Source organism: Herpailurus yagouaroundi, unplaced genomic scaffold, assembly GCF_014898765.1.
Source record: "Herpailurus yagouaroundi ecotype Mexico unplaced genomic scaffold, PumYag 29, whole genome shotgun sequence".
NCBI lineage: Eukaryota > Metazoa > Chordata > Mammalia > Carnivora > Felidae > Herpailurus > Herpailurus yagouaroundi.
This window is the reverse complement of record NW_024412377.1, coordinates 46670513-46689248: the sequence shown is the minus strand read 5'-3', so window position 1 is coordinate 46689248 and position 18736 is coordinate 46670513. Positions and strand designations below refer to the sequence as shown.

Below are 18736 nucleotides of genomic sequence, written 5' to 3'. Positions count from 1 at the left end.
TGTAGATATACATATATATGTATATATGTATGTAGATATACATATATATGTATATATGTATGTATATGTGTGTGTATACATGTATACCTGTGTATACATATACTTCTTAATCCATTCATCAGTTGATGGACATTTGGGCTCTCTCCATAATTTGGCTATTGGGTTTTTTTTTTTAGCGTTTGTTTATTTTTGAGAGAGAGAGCCAGACAGAATGTGAGAGGGGGAGGGGCAGATAGAGAGGGAGACACCGAATCCAAAGCAGGCTCCAGGTTCTGAGCTGTCAGCACAGAGCCCGACTCGGGGCTCTAACTCTCAACCATGAGATCATGACCTGAGCCGAAGTCAGACGCTCATCCAACTGAGCCACCCAGGTGCCCCACTCTGGTGCCTTTTCTTATATCAGAGGCTGTCTCACTGACTGGGTATCCAATGTCCCAGTTTTTCTCCTCGACAGACCTTTCCTCTGAACTAACTGCATCCCTGCTGCGTAACGTCATCTCCTGGAGATGGCAAGTGGCTTACATTTATTTCACCTCCTTCTGCTGTCCTAACTCCTTAACCCCCTAAAGGCACTTCATAGGTCACTGTTCTCTCTTCCCTTCTCCAGCCTAAGTAATCTATAAGAAGTGTGAGTCAAAGGGAAGCAGTATTTCCTAAGGACATAGCTGGTAAACATGCATCCAGAATAATAAAACTGAGTACAATCAAACACAAAAGAATAAAATATCCTTAGAGATATTGGAAGCCGGGCTCTGATCCTGGCTGTGCCTTCTACAAACTCTGGGAAGTCACCTGGCCTCCTTTATCTAGGTTTCTTCACCCTCGTCACATGGCAGAACCAGATGATCTGTAATGCTCTTACTTATGTATGTATTATGTATGTATGTACGTATGCAGTAATCTCTACGCCCAACATGGGGTTCCAACTCACAGCCCTGAGATCAAGAGTTGCGAGCTCTACTGACAGAGCCAGCCAGGTGCCCTGTAACGCTCTTCAGCTAGAAATAGTGATGACAAATACAGTCATAGTTATGACACTATTTGGCAGGGACCATAATCAGTGTTGGTGAGGACATAAACAAATTAGAGCCCTCATACGTTGCTGTTGGAAATGTAAAGTGGTGCGACCACTTTATAGTCCCAAAAAGGTTAAATGTAGTCACCAGATGATCCAGCAATTCTTCCCCTAGGTACATATCTGGGAGAAATAAAAACATACATCCATGCAATAGCTTGTCCTTGAATGTTTATAGCAGCATTATTCGTAATAGCCACGAAGTGGCAACAGCCCAAATGTCAATCAACAGATGATTGGGTAAACAAAATACGATCTCTCCATGTAATAGAATGTTACTTGGCAATAAAAAAAAAAAAAAAAAAAAAACTGATACATGCTACCACCTGGATGGACCTTGAAAACATGCCAAGTAAAAGAAATCGGTCACAAAGGGCCACATAGTGTATGATTCCATTTATAGAAAAATGCCCAGGATAGGCAAATCCATAGAGACAGAAAGTGGATTAATGGTTGTCTAGGGCTGGGGTGGGGGTGGAAGGAGAGAGGGACTGGAGATTGATGACTGAAGGGTGCAGGGTTTTTCTGTGGGGTATGAAGATGTTCTAACATCAGTCCTGGTGGTGAGTGCCCCACTCTATGAATATATACTAAAAGCCACATGAATGTACACTTTCAATGGGTAAATTGTATGGTATGTGAATTACATATCAATAAAGACATTTTTTGTTTTTAGTATAGTTGACACACAGAGAACAAATACAGTTTCAAAGTCCCCTCAGCCTCACTAGCAGCTCATGCGATCAAACTTTTGGATTGTTGCCCTGCTGATGGGTGAGAAATAATCTCTCGTAGTTTCAGTTCACACTTCTCTTATCATAGGGGAGGTTCAGCATCTGTTCAATTCAAAGTCCATTTATATTGACTTCTTTTTATCATCCACTAAATTCCCATATATATGTGTGTATATACACATATATAGATTTAGGTCTGTTTCTGGACTTTCTAACCTGTTATATATGTCTGCCTACTGATAGGCTAGCACCACATTTGTCATTACTAAAGCTTTACAATAAAACAGGTGGTGAGACACTCAACAAAGTCAAGCTGGCTGGCTACTCAGGGCAAGTGCAATCCCCAGCCACCCCCGACTGCCAAATCCAGTCACGGTCCAGGCTGCCACGTTCCCAGAGAAGTCATGGCATTGTTTCACATATGGAGAAACGCTTTAAGTTCATCACAAAAACGCTTCATCAGAATGCCAAGATAATACTGGAAAAGGCCAAGATTAGGAAATGCATTCAGAAGGGCACACAGTAGTTGCAAGAACACATACCAAAGACGCAAGCCATCAGGAAAACCAAGCAATTTCTTGAGAATAAAGGCTAACGTTGATGCCATGGCTGCCTGAGACCAAACTGTAGTGACCATGAGCAAAGGCAAGTCTGTGGCAGGTGCAGTTGGATCACGGCTGCCATGCTGGGGAGTATGAACGTGGACAAAAGATTTCTGTCCGGAAGGATCTTAGATATTTTGAGAAAGAATGAGAGAGAGAGAGAGATCACTCACATTCACATAACTTTTATTCCAGTATATTGTTATAACTTTTATCATTGTTGTTGTTGATCTCTTCCTGTGCTGAACTTGTAAATAAAGCTTTATCACAGGTATGCATGTATTGGAAAAAACATAGTATATAAAGAGTTCAGTACCACCGTGGGGCCTTGCTCAGAGCAGGAGCCGATGGGTGGTGCTTACTTAGTTGATTAAACGTGAGTTGAATTTCATCATGTTGGTGATATCTCCCCCAGTTGGTAGACTTAGGGAAGTACTGTCTTGCAGCAGTCAAAACTTCCAGCTTCCGTTTTCTGCCAAGAAGAGGGAATGGGAGTAGGAGTGGGTGAGAAGATGTTTTCCGGGGCCAGCCTGTGCCCCATACACCTCAGGTGATTGCTGCCAGTTTTTATCTCACTCTCCTACCATTATCCTGACCAACTCACAGCACACGGCATACCTAGCCAGGGCTGGCAGCAAAGTCCCTCAGAAGAATCACCTCGGGAACAAGTCTAAAATGCAGGTGTCCAGGCTCCACACTAAGAGACCCTGCTTTAGAGTGTAGCTGGGAAATCTGGGTTTCAGCAAACCTCTGATGACTCAGACATAGGAGTTCCTGAGATACATCCAGGGAAACACTGGCCCAGTGAACCAGACCCTCTGCTCGATTCATCCACGCTACGTATGCTAAGCACCTACTCAGCAAAGGCCCAGGGAAAGCTACACAGAGAGCCTGTTCTCATGGCGCTTACAGCTTCCCAGCAGAAATCACATGAGTGGGATACCCTGTTCTTATTCCCATTTCACAGCCAAGGAAACTGAGGCCCAGAGAGGCCATCTTGACCACAATCATAAAACTAATAAGTGATAGACACACTTCTGACATGACCTTGAGGAAGGTATCAGATTTCAAGACTGGCTGTCTTAACAATTCCTATAGATAAATACACAGTTGGTTTCTGGTCTGAATGCTCCTGGCAAACCTAGTGTCCTGGAGACGTTGAGTCATTATTACAGTTTGCAAAATGCTTCAATTTTCATCGGCATTAAAACTGCAGCCCACGTGTGTGGTAACCTGACTTCCGGAGGTTGTGTAAGCTGTCCCAGCCAGCCAGGCAGAGTCCTGGCTTCAGTCCTGGCTCCTTGGGGCTGTGGGCCATTGGCAGTTAGGATACTGTGGAGATGTGGAGGAAAGATCTAGTCTGAGTGAGACAGGGTTGTGCTGAGGCTGGGAGTGAAACTATTCAAAAGAAGGATTAGTCACAGCCCATCTCTTGGAAAGCTAGTTCCATGAAGATCGAGCCCCCTGTTGCCTGCTCTCTGTGATTCATGTTACCTATGCCCACACCAACTCAGTCTCCAGAGGTGGAGCCCAGACAGAGGTTCTCTAACTCCCCAGGTGACTTTTAATGAGTACCCAGCATTAAAAATCACGTCTGGTGGGGCACCCGGGTGGCTCAGTCAGTTAAGCTTCCGACTCTTGATTTCGGCTCAGGCCACAATCTCATGGTTCATGGGAGGAAGCCCCATGTTGGGCTCTGCACTGACAGTGTGGGGCCTGCTTGGGATTCTCTTTCTCTCTCTCTCTCTCTCAAAATAAATAAATAAACTTAATTTTCTTTTTTTAAATCAGGGCTAGCCATTCACCTTGACTTTCTTCATTCTCTACTTGCTTGGTTGCACGTGAACATGACATCGTGACTCACGGGGTGCTTTCTTATTCCAGATGAAGGGAGAAGCCGGAAGTATGCGACAGGAGAAGCCCAAACAGGTAAATGCCAGCACCACCCCCGCTTCCCCAAGCTGGGGAGAACGCAGCCCGTGACTCTTTCCATATCTGCAGGTGCTGCGTATCTGAGGTCTCCCCCAAGGTTTAGGGGTAGCTGACACATTGGTGGTGGTGGTGCTCATTTCAGTAGCTGAGCAGAAACCCTTGGACTTCAGGCTGCCATGTAACCGTAGCCCCTTTGCCTGTGAGAGGGAGCAGGACCGCATGAGAGTGGCCCAAAAGCCCGCTAGCTGTGCTCGCATTCCCTCTTGGCCCCTAAGAATGTCCCGTGCCTCAGGCCTTTGAAACCACCCCTTTCTGTAACTGCTCCAGAGACAGGAGAGGCCCACTGGGGGCTAGAAAGTGGGACTGGGAAGCGGCTCTCGACCCCAACTAACTTCTGCACTTTACTGAGCCCTTTGGGCTGTTTCTATTCTGTTCCCTTGGGCTGCCAGAGAGAGAGAAAACACCATAACTACTGAAAAAAAAAATGGCTAAGCCTATCATGAAGTTAAGGTTTTATTTTTTTTAATATGAAATTTATTGGCAAATTGGTTTCCATACAACACCCAGTGCTCATCCTAACAGGTGCCCTCCTTAATGCCCATCACCCACCCCCCCATCAACACTCAGTTTATTCTCAGTTTTTAAGAGTCTCTTATGGTTTGGCTCCCTCCCTCTCTAACTTTTTTTTCCCTTCCCCTCCCCCATGGTCTTCTGTTAAGTTTCTCAGGATCCACATAAGAGTGAAAACATATGGTATCTGTCTTTCTCCGACTGACTTATTTCATTTAGCATAATACCCTCCAGTTCCATCCACGTTGTTGCAAATGGCAGAATTTCATTCTTTCTCGTTGCCAAGTAGTATTCCATTGTGTATATAAACCACAATTTCTTTGTCCATTCGTCAGTTGATGGATATTTAGGCTCTTTCCATAATTTGGCTATTGTTGAAAGTGCTGCTGTAAACATTGGGGTATAAGTGCCCCTATGCATCAGCATTCCTGTATCCCTTAGTAAATTCGTAGCAATGCTGTTGCTGGGTCATAGGGTAGATCTATTTTTAATTTTTTGAGGAACCTCCACACTGTTTTCCAGAGCGGCTGCACCAGTTTGCATTCCCACCCAAAATTTTTTAATGTTTATTTATCTTTTGAGAGAGACAGGGACAGAGTGGGAGTGGGGAAGGGACAGAGAGAGAAGGAGACACAGAATCTGAACCAGGCTCCAGGCTCTGAGCTGTCAGTGCAGAGCCTGACGTGGGGCTCGAACCCACGAACTGCGAGATCATGACCTGAGCCGGTCGGATGCTAAATTGACTGAGCCACCCAGGTGACCCTAAAATTGAGGTTTTTAATTTCATTTAGCTTGATCTGATTACACTGAAATGAAAAATTTCTAGTGAATCTGGAAAAGTTCATGAAAAGGATCCTCTGAATACTAAAAAAGGAATAAAGGCAAAGTCCAAATTAAATGTCTGGCAAGCTTGAGGGCGACCTTTCAGTGGCCTATTTAAAAGAACAAGTTTCTCTGATTGGTCCTCCCCATCAAGCCCTCCAGGAGAGAGGGAAAAGTTCACTTCCAGAGTTCAAGACCCTGAGGAGCACCAGTGCTTCAAAACCTTTTCACCAGCCATGGAAAATGATTTACTTCTTCTTGGTCTTCTGATCAGAGGTGGGATGGGGTACGCTGAGAATAAATAATCCAGTGCAGGTTCAGATTGCTGTGAATGGGTCAGTCAAAACAAGCTGCTCCTTCAGATCTTCAAAGTCTGGATTAAAATGTAGTGTCCCTATGGGATCAGCTTCCCCCAACAGCACCCCCCTGACCCTGTGTACGTGGTACAAGTCACAAACTGCAGATAAGCTTCAGGCACATACCTGTAGGCCACCATCCAGTTCTGTCCCATGAAATATAACCAGACTCCATCGGGGCTTAGATCTAGAATAGAACATGTAAAGGACGTTTGTAATTTCTGTCCATGGTACAATGGAAATTGGTGACACACCTGACAGCCAGTATTTTTCCCTCTCCAAATCTGGCACCTTGTTTGGCCATCGAGCTTGCAATGATCTGTCTCTGCTTTAGACTTTTGGAGGAGCATAGGTAAGGGACCAGTGATTGCCAAGGGTCTGTTCTTTGCCCCTAGAACTTCTCATTATCCTGTCCCACTGGCATCCCAGGCTAATCTCACCAGAAACAGAGGCCTTATTAAAAGTCAAAACATGTGTTCGTTCTTTTCTTCACAAGCAAGAGGGTGATGGGGATGGGGAAAGAGGCCTGGCCCATGAACACAGTGAAGTCCCTATGCCCTCATCACAGACTGCAGATCTTTCTGTGATGGCTGACTCAGCCTTGCCTGCCTACTTGAATTAGGGAGCTTTCAGAAACATAGAAGCCCAGGTCTCACCCTGGAGACTCTTAGGAAATCAGCTTGCAGAGGAACCCGGTCATCGGGATTTTTTAAAAGCTCCCGGGTGATTCCACCGGATAAGTGATGGGCATTTCTATGCCACAGAAGGACTGGTGATGAAAGCCTACCGCTGCGGGAGGTTCACCTGACCCTCTCGGGGTGACAAAACCGTTCGCTAGTTTCTCTGGGGTCAGGTTTGTTCTCTTCCCTCCCCCAACCTTGAGTTGTTATTTTTATAAACACACCCAAATACAGCCTGAGAGCTCTTGCTCAGGAAGAACCTCCCGTAGAGGCTGGGAAAAGGTCAGCCGATGCACCACGCTGACGTGGTGGAGATCCTGATCCCACATCATTCCTGCCAGGACTGGGTAGCAGCTCACTACTGTGGGCTGTGACTTCTGCCGTGACGGTAGGAGGCTTGCTGGGGCCTCACACTTTTCTTGTCCTCCTCTAGGAGGAACGCATCTGGGGCTCCATGAAGGAGGCGGCTTTCATCCTGGGCTCTGGCCTTCTCTTGCTTGTGGCCTTCTCGAACTTGGTCTCAGGGTAAGTCTACACAACCAGCTTTAATTCTGGAGCTGGGGGCAGGGTGCTGCTGGTCTGGAGGCAGAGCATGGAGTAAGGAGCTTCACCCAGAAACCTGAATGATTTTTCTCCCAAGGCAACTTCAGAGATTTTGGGATGCTTCTGGCTGTTTTCAGCAAGCCCAATGGGAGAGGCTCCTGTCTACATTCGAAGGGAAGGAGTGGATCCTCTACATTATAGGTGAGGTTCCCAGACCACCAGTGCTTAGGGCTTGGGTACATGATTATAGCTTAATTCTTTTTCTGTTGTTTTCTTCTCTATTTTGAGATTTCTCAGTTCTTTATTCCAAGGAATGAAGACTTACAATTTAAGACAGTGTTAATCCCAAAGAGTGCTAAATTTGTGGGCAATCTGTAATGGATGCCTAAGGACATCTAAGAAAAGAACTTGAGACCTCCCCCTCCCAAAATAGAAGAATAAAAAAAGAAGTGATTTGTGTAAAACTGAATGCATGTTTAGAGTAATAATCCTGCTTCTGGATGTCAGGTCCACAGCACAGAGAGCTGCTCTATATCCTGTGAGACTATGTCCTTGTATCTAGTGAAATATAGCTCTCGGGGCTTGACAGCATGTGGTCACTTAATCAATATTTACCGGCAGTGTGAATGGCGGTCAACAAGCCAAAGAAAAGGTATCATTTCAACATAGATATTTATAACAGCATTGTCTGCAATAGTGAATGTCCTCAATGACGCATTCATTCACTCAAATAATATTTATTACTGTTAGTCTGTGCCAAACTTATATGGAGGACATAGAGGTATTTAAGATGAAATGTTTCCCTCATTTCAAAAGCTATGTCATAGTCCAGAAGGGGAGATATAAAAAAGTGCCAGTTGTCACAAAGCAAAAGTACAAATAAAACGTCCCTGACAATTTTTTTCCAGCTGGAAGGAGAACTCTGAGAACAGGCTAAACATTAACTATGACAGGTTCAATGCAATCTTATGCAGTCATTGAAAAGAACAATGCAGATTGCAAATGTATATGGGGAAAGTGGTGGTGAAACATTTGATATATTTCTGTTGCAGTGATAGGAAAACTACCTTTCACCCCAATGATACGCAAATACCAGGGAGGTTAAGTATTTGCAATTTTAAGTGTTACAACTGGAAGAAAGTTCAAGATCTTCTCTTGTTGGGGCTTTTATTCCATATCCCTCAAGGAGCTTTTGGATTCGCAAGCAGGCAGCCACCCTGATGGATGGCCCACCAGGCAACTACCGACCTAACATTTTTTTTCCAAAATAAGAAAGCTTGTTATTTCTGAGAATAAAAGTAAATACATGTTCAGTGTTAAAAATAAAAATCAGACAATTCAAATAAGCATGAAGAAAATGAAACTCACCCAATCCCATATCCAAGAAATAACCACAGTTAATATATAAGTATAAATGTCTTAATATTGGATATATGGTTGAACTTTTAAGACACCATTTTTTTTTTCATTGAATAGATTGTGGACATCTTTCCATGTCAGTGAGTATAGACCGACTTATTATCTTAAGCTGCCTCATCTAATCCATTGTATAGAGATACTCTTCTATTTAGTCCATTCCCTATAAATGGACATTCAGGCTCCTTAAGTGTTCTACTATGATTTTTTTTTTTAATGCAGTAAAGGATGTGTGTATGGATATATGTGTGTCCTTTTTTCTTTTTTCCTGTCTCTGTTACACTCGCTTTTTTTTTTTAATACCTTCTGATACTGTCAAACTGCTCTCCAAGACATTGTGTTAATCATATTTCCCCACAGTGCTGGCCAAATATTTCTCAGATCCCACCTGCCACGGGCACTGGGTTTCTGGTGGCAGCAAGAAGGGTACTGGAGGAGCGGTACAGAGGCATAGAGTTAAGTAAAATGTCCTTGCCCCTTGGGATATTTAGAAGGAAGAAGCAAACCATGGGCAGCATTAATAGCACAAGAGTTAGGTAACATTGTACTGTCACTCCAATAACTGCCAACAGGGGGGACAAAGTCTTCACAGTTGGATATCAGAGATACTTGGAATGACTTTGCCAGGAAAGTGGGATGTGGATCCAAAAAAAACCCGTATCTAAATTTTAAATCTTGATCAGCATTTTTGAAAGTATCCTGTAGAACATCAGTGCTGTGGGATGTGAATAGGTGGGGTGGCCATACAATGTATCATCCAAATAGGGACATCTGTGAGAGTAAATGAGGCACTGTTAACAATTATGCTAGACTGCTAGATGTAAACTGAAACTATCCTGGGCAGATAGGGATGCATGGCCACCCTATTCTTAGGTGGCCTGAGAAAACAAAAGTTCTAGGGTAAAAAAAGACTGGGAAAGGCTGAGTTTAACAAAGTCAAATAGGTTTCTCCACTGCAGGGATTTTTAGAGCCGTTGGCACGTTAGTCTGGACCATGGCTCTCCAAGAGACTTAGGTATGAACGCTGTTTAATCATGGAGGGCCTTGAGAGATGAGTTTTCCACTTTGGGAAATGCAGACTGGATTCCTGAAGTCCCACTGCTCAGTTAATAGGGATTAGGTTCCCAACTGACTCCTAGTCCAGTGGCTCATTGGGAACTGAATCATAGCAGGAGCTCCCTCTGTTTCTACCTTCCTTCGAATTCATAAAGGGCTCAGTGGGCACAGACTCCCAGATGTCAACCTAAATTTATTTTAGTTTATTTATTTATTATTGTATTATAAAGGTTATACATGTATTATAAATTTTATTTATATTTAACAAATTTTTGTTTTTTTTTTTTTTTTGTCTTCAACTACCTAGAAGGTTGTTGTCCCCATTTTACAACTAAGACAATAGAGACACTCCTTAAGTGACCTGGCTGAGTTCCCCCAGCTAGTTGGTCACCCCAGGACTAAAGGTAGGCCCTATGGCCCGGAGCTCCAAGACCTCCCTGGCAAGGGACTATCTACAATGCAGCCTTCGTCACCATCAAGCTCGTGTTCAGTTAATACATGTGCTGTGAGAACCTTAATTGTTCTGATCGTTGCCTTCTACTTCCCAACCTTAGCTACCATTCTAGTACCTGCTCTGCTTTTCTGGAGCTTCAACGGGCTTCTGCTGGTGGCTGACACAGCCAGAAAACCGAACTTCATCTCCCGTTACCGAATTCAAGTTGGCCAGAATGAACCAGTGAGTGTTGCTGTGGCTTCTCTTGGTCTAAGCACAGAAAGCAAGAGCTGAAGCCACACTGAAAATTCTCACTGCAGGGATGCTTGGGTGGCTCAGTCGGTTAAGGGTCTGACTCTTGGTTTCGGCTCAGGTCATGATCTCGCGGTTCATGGGTTTGAACCCCACATCGGGCTCTGTGCTGACCGTGTGTGGCGCCTGCTCGGGGTTCTCTCTGTCCTTCTCTCTCTGCCCTTCCCGCTTCTCTTTCTCTCTCAAAATAAATAAATAAACTTAAAAAAAAATTCTCATTGCAGGCCCAGGAGAGAGTGTGGCCACTGTGAGCCAAGTTATTGTGCACAAGGCTTCCCCAGCTGAGAAGCTTAGAGAGAGGAAGTAATCTGCCCACTTCTCAGAGCCAGCCAGGCAGGACGAATGTTCCAGTCTCCTGATTCCCAGCCCCAGCTCTGTGCCTGCCTGCACTGCCCCCACAGCACTGCCGTCAGCCTTTTGGGAACCAAAATGATGGGGTCAGCTTGGCACTGGGCTGAGTGCAGTGGTGTTAGGCAGCCCCCCACCTCGGCCACCCGAAGCAGGGATGGCGGTGGCTGGAGGCTGAAAGCACAGATGACAGCTGTCATGAGTGAGGGACACAGCTGCTGAGACAGTGGCTAGCCCACTGTGAATAGAGGGTTCTGAATGTGTGGGCAGTGGCTGGATTTTAAGCAGGTCCTTCTCCCCAGTCATTTAACTGCTGGTGCATAGCAGATCCACAGTGAACAAGGCCTGGACTCTGCTTATGAGGAACCCCTGGCCCGGGAAGGGAGAGAAGGCCAGTACACACATCTCTGACTTACACACCACGGGAAATGAGTCCCACTGTGCCCGGAGCCCAGTCACCCCCTTGGTGCTTTGACAACCTCCAAGAGCCTTTTCTTGTGCAGTGGGGAGCTGATTCTTAAACCCAGCTTCTTTGTCCAGTTTCCACCCAAAACACATTCTGGCTCCTTTCCCGGAGAAGACAATTATCTTTTAATTAGCTGTCCAGGTGCCTGGGTGGCTCATCTCAGCATTCAGGGCATTCTGCCCCAGCCCAGCACTCCAGAAAGCAGAAAAATAGTGCCCCGGACCCAGGCTTTCGGAATAGCCCCTTCCCGAACCAGGGCTGCTGGCCGGGCTTACAAACCCCCTCACTGGACACAATAGCTGCCAGCCAGCCGGGGGCCTCCCCTGGATCCAGCGTGGCAGGCATGGACCGGAGCCTATCAAAGCCAGTGCTTGGCTGTCGAGAGCCCTTCATCTGTCAGACCATGGCGGTCTCCTTGCCAGGCACCATTGGCTACAGCCTTAGGTCTTCAAGGCCAAGTACTGTAATAGCCTTCAGGGGCCAGATGATCAAACAGGCTCTGAGGTGGGACATGGGTAGACGATTCACGCTCAAGCTCTCTGACCCAACTCGTACTCTTAACCACCAGGCCACATCAGCTGTCAAGAGTATTACCTACCATGACGACGTTCATTGTGACCATCTACAGTGATCGGAGAGGCACACAGGGAAGGGCGGGTTGCATTTTGCAGAAGCCGAGGCCCAGAAAGGTGCAGTGACTAGCTCAAGGTCAGAGCGTCACTAGGAAGCAGAGCCGGGGCGTCGTCTCACCGGACTCTAGGTCCGGTGCTCCCACCTCAGGCGCACAGCTCCCCGCCCCTGCTTGCTCTCTACTCTCCTCGATAGCCAGTCCGAAGCTCCTCCTCCCTCCTCACATCCCCAACTCCCTGACTTCCTACTTCGCTAAGTAAACAGGGGCAAGCTGAAGACAGATCCCACAGACTTCCCCACTCCAGCTCCGCCTTCCACCTGATAGAACAGGTGCACTCTCTTTGCTTCCGTTGCTAACCCCTTCCTCCCCTCTCCGAGTGCTACACCCTATTACCTCTTGTTTACCTCAGGAAATTTCTCCTTTCTCTTCCCTTTCCCCCTCCCTCTCCTAGGCTCTTTCCCTCTGGATTATTAAACATGCTGTAATTTTTCCCATCTTAAGATCCAACCAAAGCAAACCCCCTTGCCCCCATCCTCCAGACTCAATACCACTCCTATTTCTGCTCTCCTTGGCAACCGGGCTCTTTGAAAGAGTTGTCTGTATAGTTTCCAGTTTCTCTCCATCCTCTTTCCTCCTCCCCTCCCCCCCGACATTTTGTAATCATGAAAAACTGGAAGCATAGACACAGAAGTTGAAAAAGCAGTACAATGATCACTCATTTACACACCACCTAGCTCCACCAATTCTAAATATTTTACAGGATTTGCTTTATCTCTACGTAAAAATATATAGCTATGTATGCATCTATACTTTTTAGCTTAACCATCTGAAAGTAAGTTCCAGACATTACAAAACTTCACCCTAAATCCTTCAGCCTGTATCTCCTAAATAGCCACAAACCTTTATCATCTCGCGTCTTCTTTGAACCTCCTCTGGTGGGGCCTTTCCCACCACAGCACTGTTTCGCCTAAATAGCTCCCGGCAGGTGGGCTTATCTCATCAGAACTAGTGGGCCTGTTATATCCTTATTATATCTTCTCATACCTGGCTTTTCCAGCTCTTCTGGTTCCTCTTCCCCTTGCCCCTCCCCACCCGAGCCTCCTACTGCTGAGTGTCCCAGGGCTCTGGCCTTGCTCCCTGTCTCTGTCTTCATACCCTCACTTATCTGTTCCAGTGTCATGACTTTAAATACAATCTATATGCCGACAGCTCACACATTTCTGTCTCTAGCCCGGAACTCTCTTCTGAATTCCAGGCTCAAGTTGCCAAATGCCTCTTTGACATCTCTACGCGGATGTCTAACAGACATCTCCAGTCCAACATGTCCCCAGGAGAATTTCTGATCAACCCCTCAAAGACTGCTACCCACATCCTCCCCAGTCTGAGTTCATGGCAATGCCTCAATTTCTAGTTGGTCCTCAACTACTTTCTCTCCCTCATACTCCACATCCGATCTGTCAGGAACCATGTTGGCTCTATTTCCAAAATAGTTCCGGAATCCAACCACTTCTCACTACCTCCACTGCCACCACCCTGGTCTGAGCCATCACTGTCTTCTGTCAATATTACCGCAACTGTCATTGGTCTCCCTGTGTCTATTCTTGCTCCTTTACAGTCTGTTCCCAATACAGCAGCCAGAGGATTCCTGTTAAGAGCTTGTCACTTGTCTTCTCACAGTGACCCCCCCCCATTTCCCTTGGAGTAAAAATCAAAGTTTCCCAATGACCTACAAGACCCTATCTGCTCTGGCTCCTCCCCACCATTTTGGCCTCACCTCCTACTTCTCCCCACCTCACTCGCTCGCTCCTCTCCAGTCAAGTATACCTGCAATGTCCCTGAGAGCCTTTTCACCAGCTGTTCCCTTGGCCTGAAGACTCTCTTCCCCAGGTATCTGTTTCCCTCACCTTCCTCATCTCTTTGTTCAAACCTCACCATCTCCACAAAGCTTACCCTGACCATTGTATTTAAAATTACTGGTGCCAGGAATATAAACTCAATGAAGAAAGCAATCTTTGTTTTGACTATTGCTTCCTTCCCAGCACATGGGACACTGCCTGCAACATAGAGGGTGCTCAGAAGTATCGGTCAAATAAATGAAGGAGTAAACAGATGTGACACACTCCTCTTGGTCGAGGTTTCCAGAAGAGGTATACGGCTTCGTCTAACGGTGCTCTCAAACCAGGCTGGCCAGACCTGGTTTCACCATGGGATGGAACTGAAAGCGTAGAGAGTGGATTCCAGTCAGTCAATATATGCAGTGCCTGCAAAAGTTAGAGGAAGAGGAAGGCCTGAAGACTGAGGATCACTCTGAACCCAGCTTTACCTTGCAGCTGGAACCCCTCCAGCTCACAAAGAGAACTCAGGGAGAAATCCCTTATGACCAATCTGACACTAGCTCCTCAGGACCTGAGAAGTGACCTGTGGTCATGGGGCTATTCCTGGGAGCCCCAGTGCTCTGAAGAAGGGAAGGGTCAGGGGGTTACTGATTCTTGCACAAATGCTTCACTCTGGGCCTTGTCTAGGGGGCTGGGCCACATAAGGAGGCAGAGGACCTTGATCTCTGCATTCTGATCAAGCCTTCCTGGATGAGGAGGGGCCCAGAGGCTGAATAAGGATATCAACCTGAGAGCTGACAGCCTTCTCCAAGCACCCTAGAGGCGCCCTAAGGTGCCTGTCAGGAATAGGTGGGGCCTGGCCAGAGAAATGCGGAGAACAGCAGTGACAGTTGCAGGGAGGAGAACGCAGGCTCAGGCCTAGGAGATGGCTACTGGGAAGGGAGTTTCCAAAGGCAGGGGTATTGCCAGATGGTTCCACCTCAGGCCTTGGGCAGCAGTCAGGGGCTGCCAGCTATGGCCAAACATCATGCCTAGCATCCACCCTGAGTGAGGGCCTCCTGTGAGCGGGTCACAGTACAGTCTAGTTTCAAGAAGGGAAAGACCTACTTCTCACACTCTTGTCCATCTCCCTCCTTCCTTCCCTGATGCAGGTGGACGCCACGAAACTACGCCAGTCTATGCGCACAGTTCTCTTCAACCAGTGCATGATATCTGTCCCCATGGTGGTCTTCCTCTATCCCATCATCAAGGTGCGGGGAGACCCCTACCGCCGAGAGCTACCCACCTTCCACTGGTTCCTTCTGGAGCTGGCTATCTTCACTCTGATTAACGAAGTCCTGTTCTACTACTCACACCGGTGAGCGGGGCCCTGCTGGAGCACAGCTGGCTTCTCCCTCTCCTAGGGCTCACTTTTAAGGGAGGAAATGGAGGCCTCAGAATTGTAGATGTAGGACCACCACCACTGGGCCTCAAAAGCTTATTAGTTAACATGGAGACATCTCTGTGCCACAACTGACAATTTGCAACAAGTGAGAAATGCCCAGAAGAGAGCCTTCTGCATTCATGTGTGCAGCAGGGCACTTTGATTTCCTTTTTGAATCCTTTGTGGGCATCATCCCCACCATGGCTGATGCAACTGAGGTAGGGAGAGGCAAAGTAATCCAAATGATGCAGCATAAGAGGTGGGGGTAGAGCTCGAAGGCAGGTCTGAGTGCCAGTCCAATGTGTTTGCAACTTTGCTTGATAGGTAGAACTCCTAGTTCCTACCTTTGGTTTCTCATGGCCTGGTGGGAAAGGGAAAAGGGAGATTGGCAGATTATTAACTTAACTATTTTCCCAGGCTCCTTCACCACCCAACATTGTACAAGAAAATCCATAAGAAACACCATGAGTGGACAGCTCCCATTGGCGTGATCTCTTTCTACGCCCACCCTATCGAGCATGTGGTCAGTAGAGCTCCGCTCTCCCCAGAGGCAAAGGGCAGAGGGCCCCAACCCCCTACCCTAAGGTCTCCTGCAGAGAATTAGACATTGGCCCTTTCTCTCTTCTTCCCATTCAGCAGCTACCATTTATTGTTGGCCTGGCCTATGGTAGGCTATGTGAGATGCCCAAGATAACTTATCTCAAACAGTTAATTACTTGTCCCAAAGTTATAAAGCTAAATGACGCGGGCAAATCAAGGTTCTGCAACTCTTTTAGCTTCTCCAGATCTGAGTCAAGGAAGTCTTGACTGGGGCAAAGTAGACACCCTGGGTGGTACCCTGGGGCAAATTAGACACACAACTGGTCCCCTCCATCTCTCTTGGGTCCACCTTCAAACAGCCCTACCCTTACAGGCCTCCAACATGCTGCCAGTGGTACTGGGTCCCATCCTAATGGGCTCCCACTTGTCCTCCATTGCCGTGTGGTTTTCCTTGGCCCTCATCTGCACCACTGTTTCCCACTGTGGCTACCACCTACCTTTCCTGCCTTCACCTGAATTCCATGACTACCACCATCTCAGGTAAGGCCTCTTTCCCCACTGTGGGTCCCTGGGCAATAGCCTTCACCTTCACCCCTGAGGCTTCTAGTAGAGACCCTGATGTCTCAGTTTAAACGTGCCAGTGCTAGGTGCGGCTGGGTGGCTCAGTCGGTTAAGTGTCTGACTCTTGATCTCAGCTCAGCTCTTGATCTCAGGATTGTGGGTTCATACCCTGTGTTGGGCTCCATTGGGGGTGGGGGGAATGTGCTGGTGCTAGTGAAGGGAGAGGTCTGGAGGTTGGGAAAATAATGACCATGCTGGACCTAGATCTCCTTGCTCTTTTCCTTCTGACACCGGGTCTTCCAGCAGCTGTGTGTTTTTAACCTCTATTTAGGTCCTGGACCCTTTGAATATCAAACGTAAGCTACAGACACTGTCACAACAATGCATGTATGCATAAGAATCCTGTATGCAGTTCAAGGAGACTTGCGTGCTCTCTGAAAGCCTCCAGGCTTTTTCAAGTGTGGTCAACAAACCTCCAGCACCATAATCACCTGAGATACTTTGATAAAATGCAGGTTCTCGGGTTCCACTCCAAATATGCTGAATCAAAGTGTGTGTGTGTGTGTGTGTGTGTGTGTGTGTGTGTGTCAGGGGGGAGGACTTGGAAATCTGCATTTTAGTGAGTGTTCCAGGGGATTCTGATGGAGGTGGTCCCTGAACCTACCTGGACAAGCCAAGCTCTGCCACAGGTTGACTTATGAGTATTGGACTCACATAGAGAGCTTTTCAAAGGCAGATCATAGATTTTCAGTCCAGGGCGGCCCCAGGATGTATGCAACTCCCTGGAATATTCCAACGTAGGTGGTCAGCATGGTTGGGAACGGTTGTGGGGTAGGGAGGCCTAGAAGTGTGTGAGGCTGACGCAAATGAAAAGTCAGTCAGCGCACCGACCTCCAGCACCTTCCTCTCTCCAACAGGTTCAACCAGTGCTACGGGGTGCTGGGGGTGCTGGACCACCTCCATGGGACTGACACCATGTTTAAGCAGACCAAGGCCTACGAGAGACACAGACTCCTGCTGGGCTTCACTCCACTGTCTGAGAGCATCCCGGATCCCTCGAAGAAGATGGATTGAGAGAGGGCCCAAGTGCCACCTTGGCTGTCCCCCTCAGTGGACTGCTAAGGTGGCCCGAGGCGTGCTGATTGTATCTAACTCGCTCCTTCAGCCATGCAGTTTCTTTCTGTCTTATTTTACAGGTTTATTTATTTTTGAGAGAGAGAGAGAGAGCCATGAGCAGGGGAGGGGCACAGAGGGGGACAGAGGATCCGAAGTGAGCTCTGTGCTGACAGCAGTGAGCCCCATGTGGGGCTTGAACTCATGAAAGGTGAGATCATGACTTGAGCTGAAGTTGGATGCTCAACTGACTGAGCCGCCCAGGTGCCCCAGCCATGCATTTTCTAATGACAGCACCACTGTGGCAAGGGGAAGCACATCTTCCCAGAAAGGTAGGGCCAAGGATGGGGCCAGGGCTCCCCCAACAGCCTCTGCTGTCCCTCAACAGGACCAGGAGTTGGCTTAAGGGGGAGAAACAAGAACAGTTCCCCAGAATGGAGGCCAGTGAGAAGGAAGAAACCACCTTACTAGGGCTCGGGGCAAGTCCCCCGTGGTCCTTTGCTGTGGAAAGGGAGAGGTGAGACCCCGGGTGACTTTTTTATGGCCTAGGCAAGACACAAAGAATGCAAAGGTGGCAGTAAGACTGGAAGCCACTCCCAACTCGAGAGAGAGCTCCTTCTGGTGCCAGGGGGTGAGAGAACCAGAAGGTATTGCTTTGCCCCTTCCTGCACCAAAAAGCTTTTCTTATACCCTACTCTGGCCAGGGCCAGGACACCCCCATTGCCAATACACACACACACACACACACACACACACACACTCTGAGTCAGCCAACAAAGGCCCCATTTCAACTCTGCTCCACTATGAAAAGACATCATCCCTCTATGAAAAGAAAAATGCCAATCAGAGAGAGCCCCTCCCTGGATTAAAACTGAGATACCAAAGAGGTGCAGACCAGACCCTGACACCTACCTTCAGCCATATGCGGAAACCAAAGGCTAAACCCTGTTGATCTATGCTGGGGGCCCTTTTATCCACTGAGGGAAGGGTCAGAGTTCCTGACCTTTGGGGACATCCACCTGAGGCCCCCTTATTAGCCTCCCTGAAGTAGGACCAAAGAGGCTGAAACCCTCTTCCTCCAGTGAGAAGGCAAGAAAAACATGGCTGAGGGGGGCCTGGGTGGCTCAGACGGTTAGGTGTCTGACTTCAGCTCAGTTCATGATCTCACGGCTTGTGGGTTTGAGCCCTGCATCAGATTCTGTGTCTCCCTCTCTCTCTGCCACTCCCCTGCTCGTGCTGTCTCTCTCTCTCCTCTCTCAAAAATAAACATTAAAAAAAAAAAGAAAAA

At 47.4% G+C, this 18736-nt stretch overlaps 1 protein-coding gene across 1 annotated transcript in view; it reads left to right on the top strand.

The window, feature by feature from the left end:
* The window catches only part of FAXDC2 (fatty acid hydroxylase domain containing 2), a 25550-nt gene extending 7944 nt beyond the window's left edge, over positions 1–17606 (top strand). Inside the window, exons 2-9 of the mRNA XM_040442945.1 lie at positions 4296–4340; positions 7205–7296; positions 7412–7515; positions 10341–10462; positions 14963–15168; positions 15652–15757; positions 16148–16314; positions 17253–17606. Of these exons, the coding sequence (XP_040298879.1) occupies positions 4296–4340; positions 7205–7296; positions 7412–7515; positions 10341–10462; positions 14963–15168; positions 15652–15757; positions 16148–16314; positions 17253–17409 (999 nt within the window). The 3' untranslated portion in view covers positions 17410–17606. The remainder of the gene's footprint in view (positions 1–4295; positions 4341–7204; positions 7297–7411; positions 7516–10340; positions 10463–14962; positions 15169–15651; positions 15758–16147; positions 16315–17252) is intronic.
* The last annotated feature ends 1130 nt before the right edge of the window (positions 17607–18736 follow it).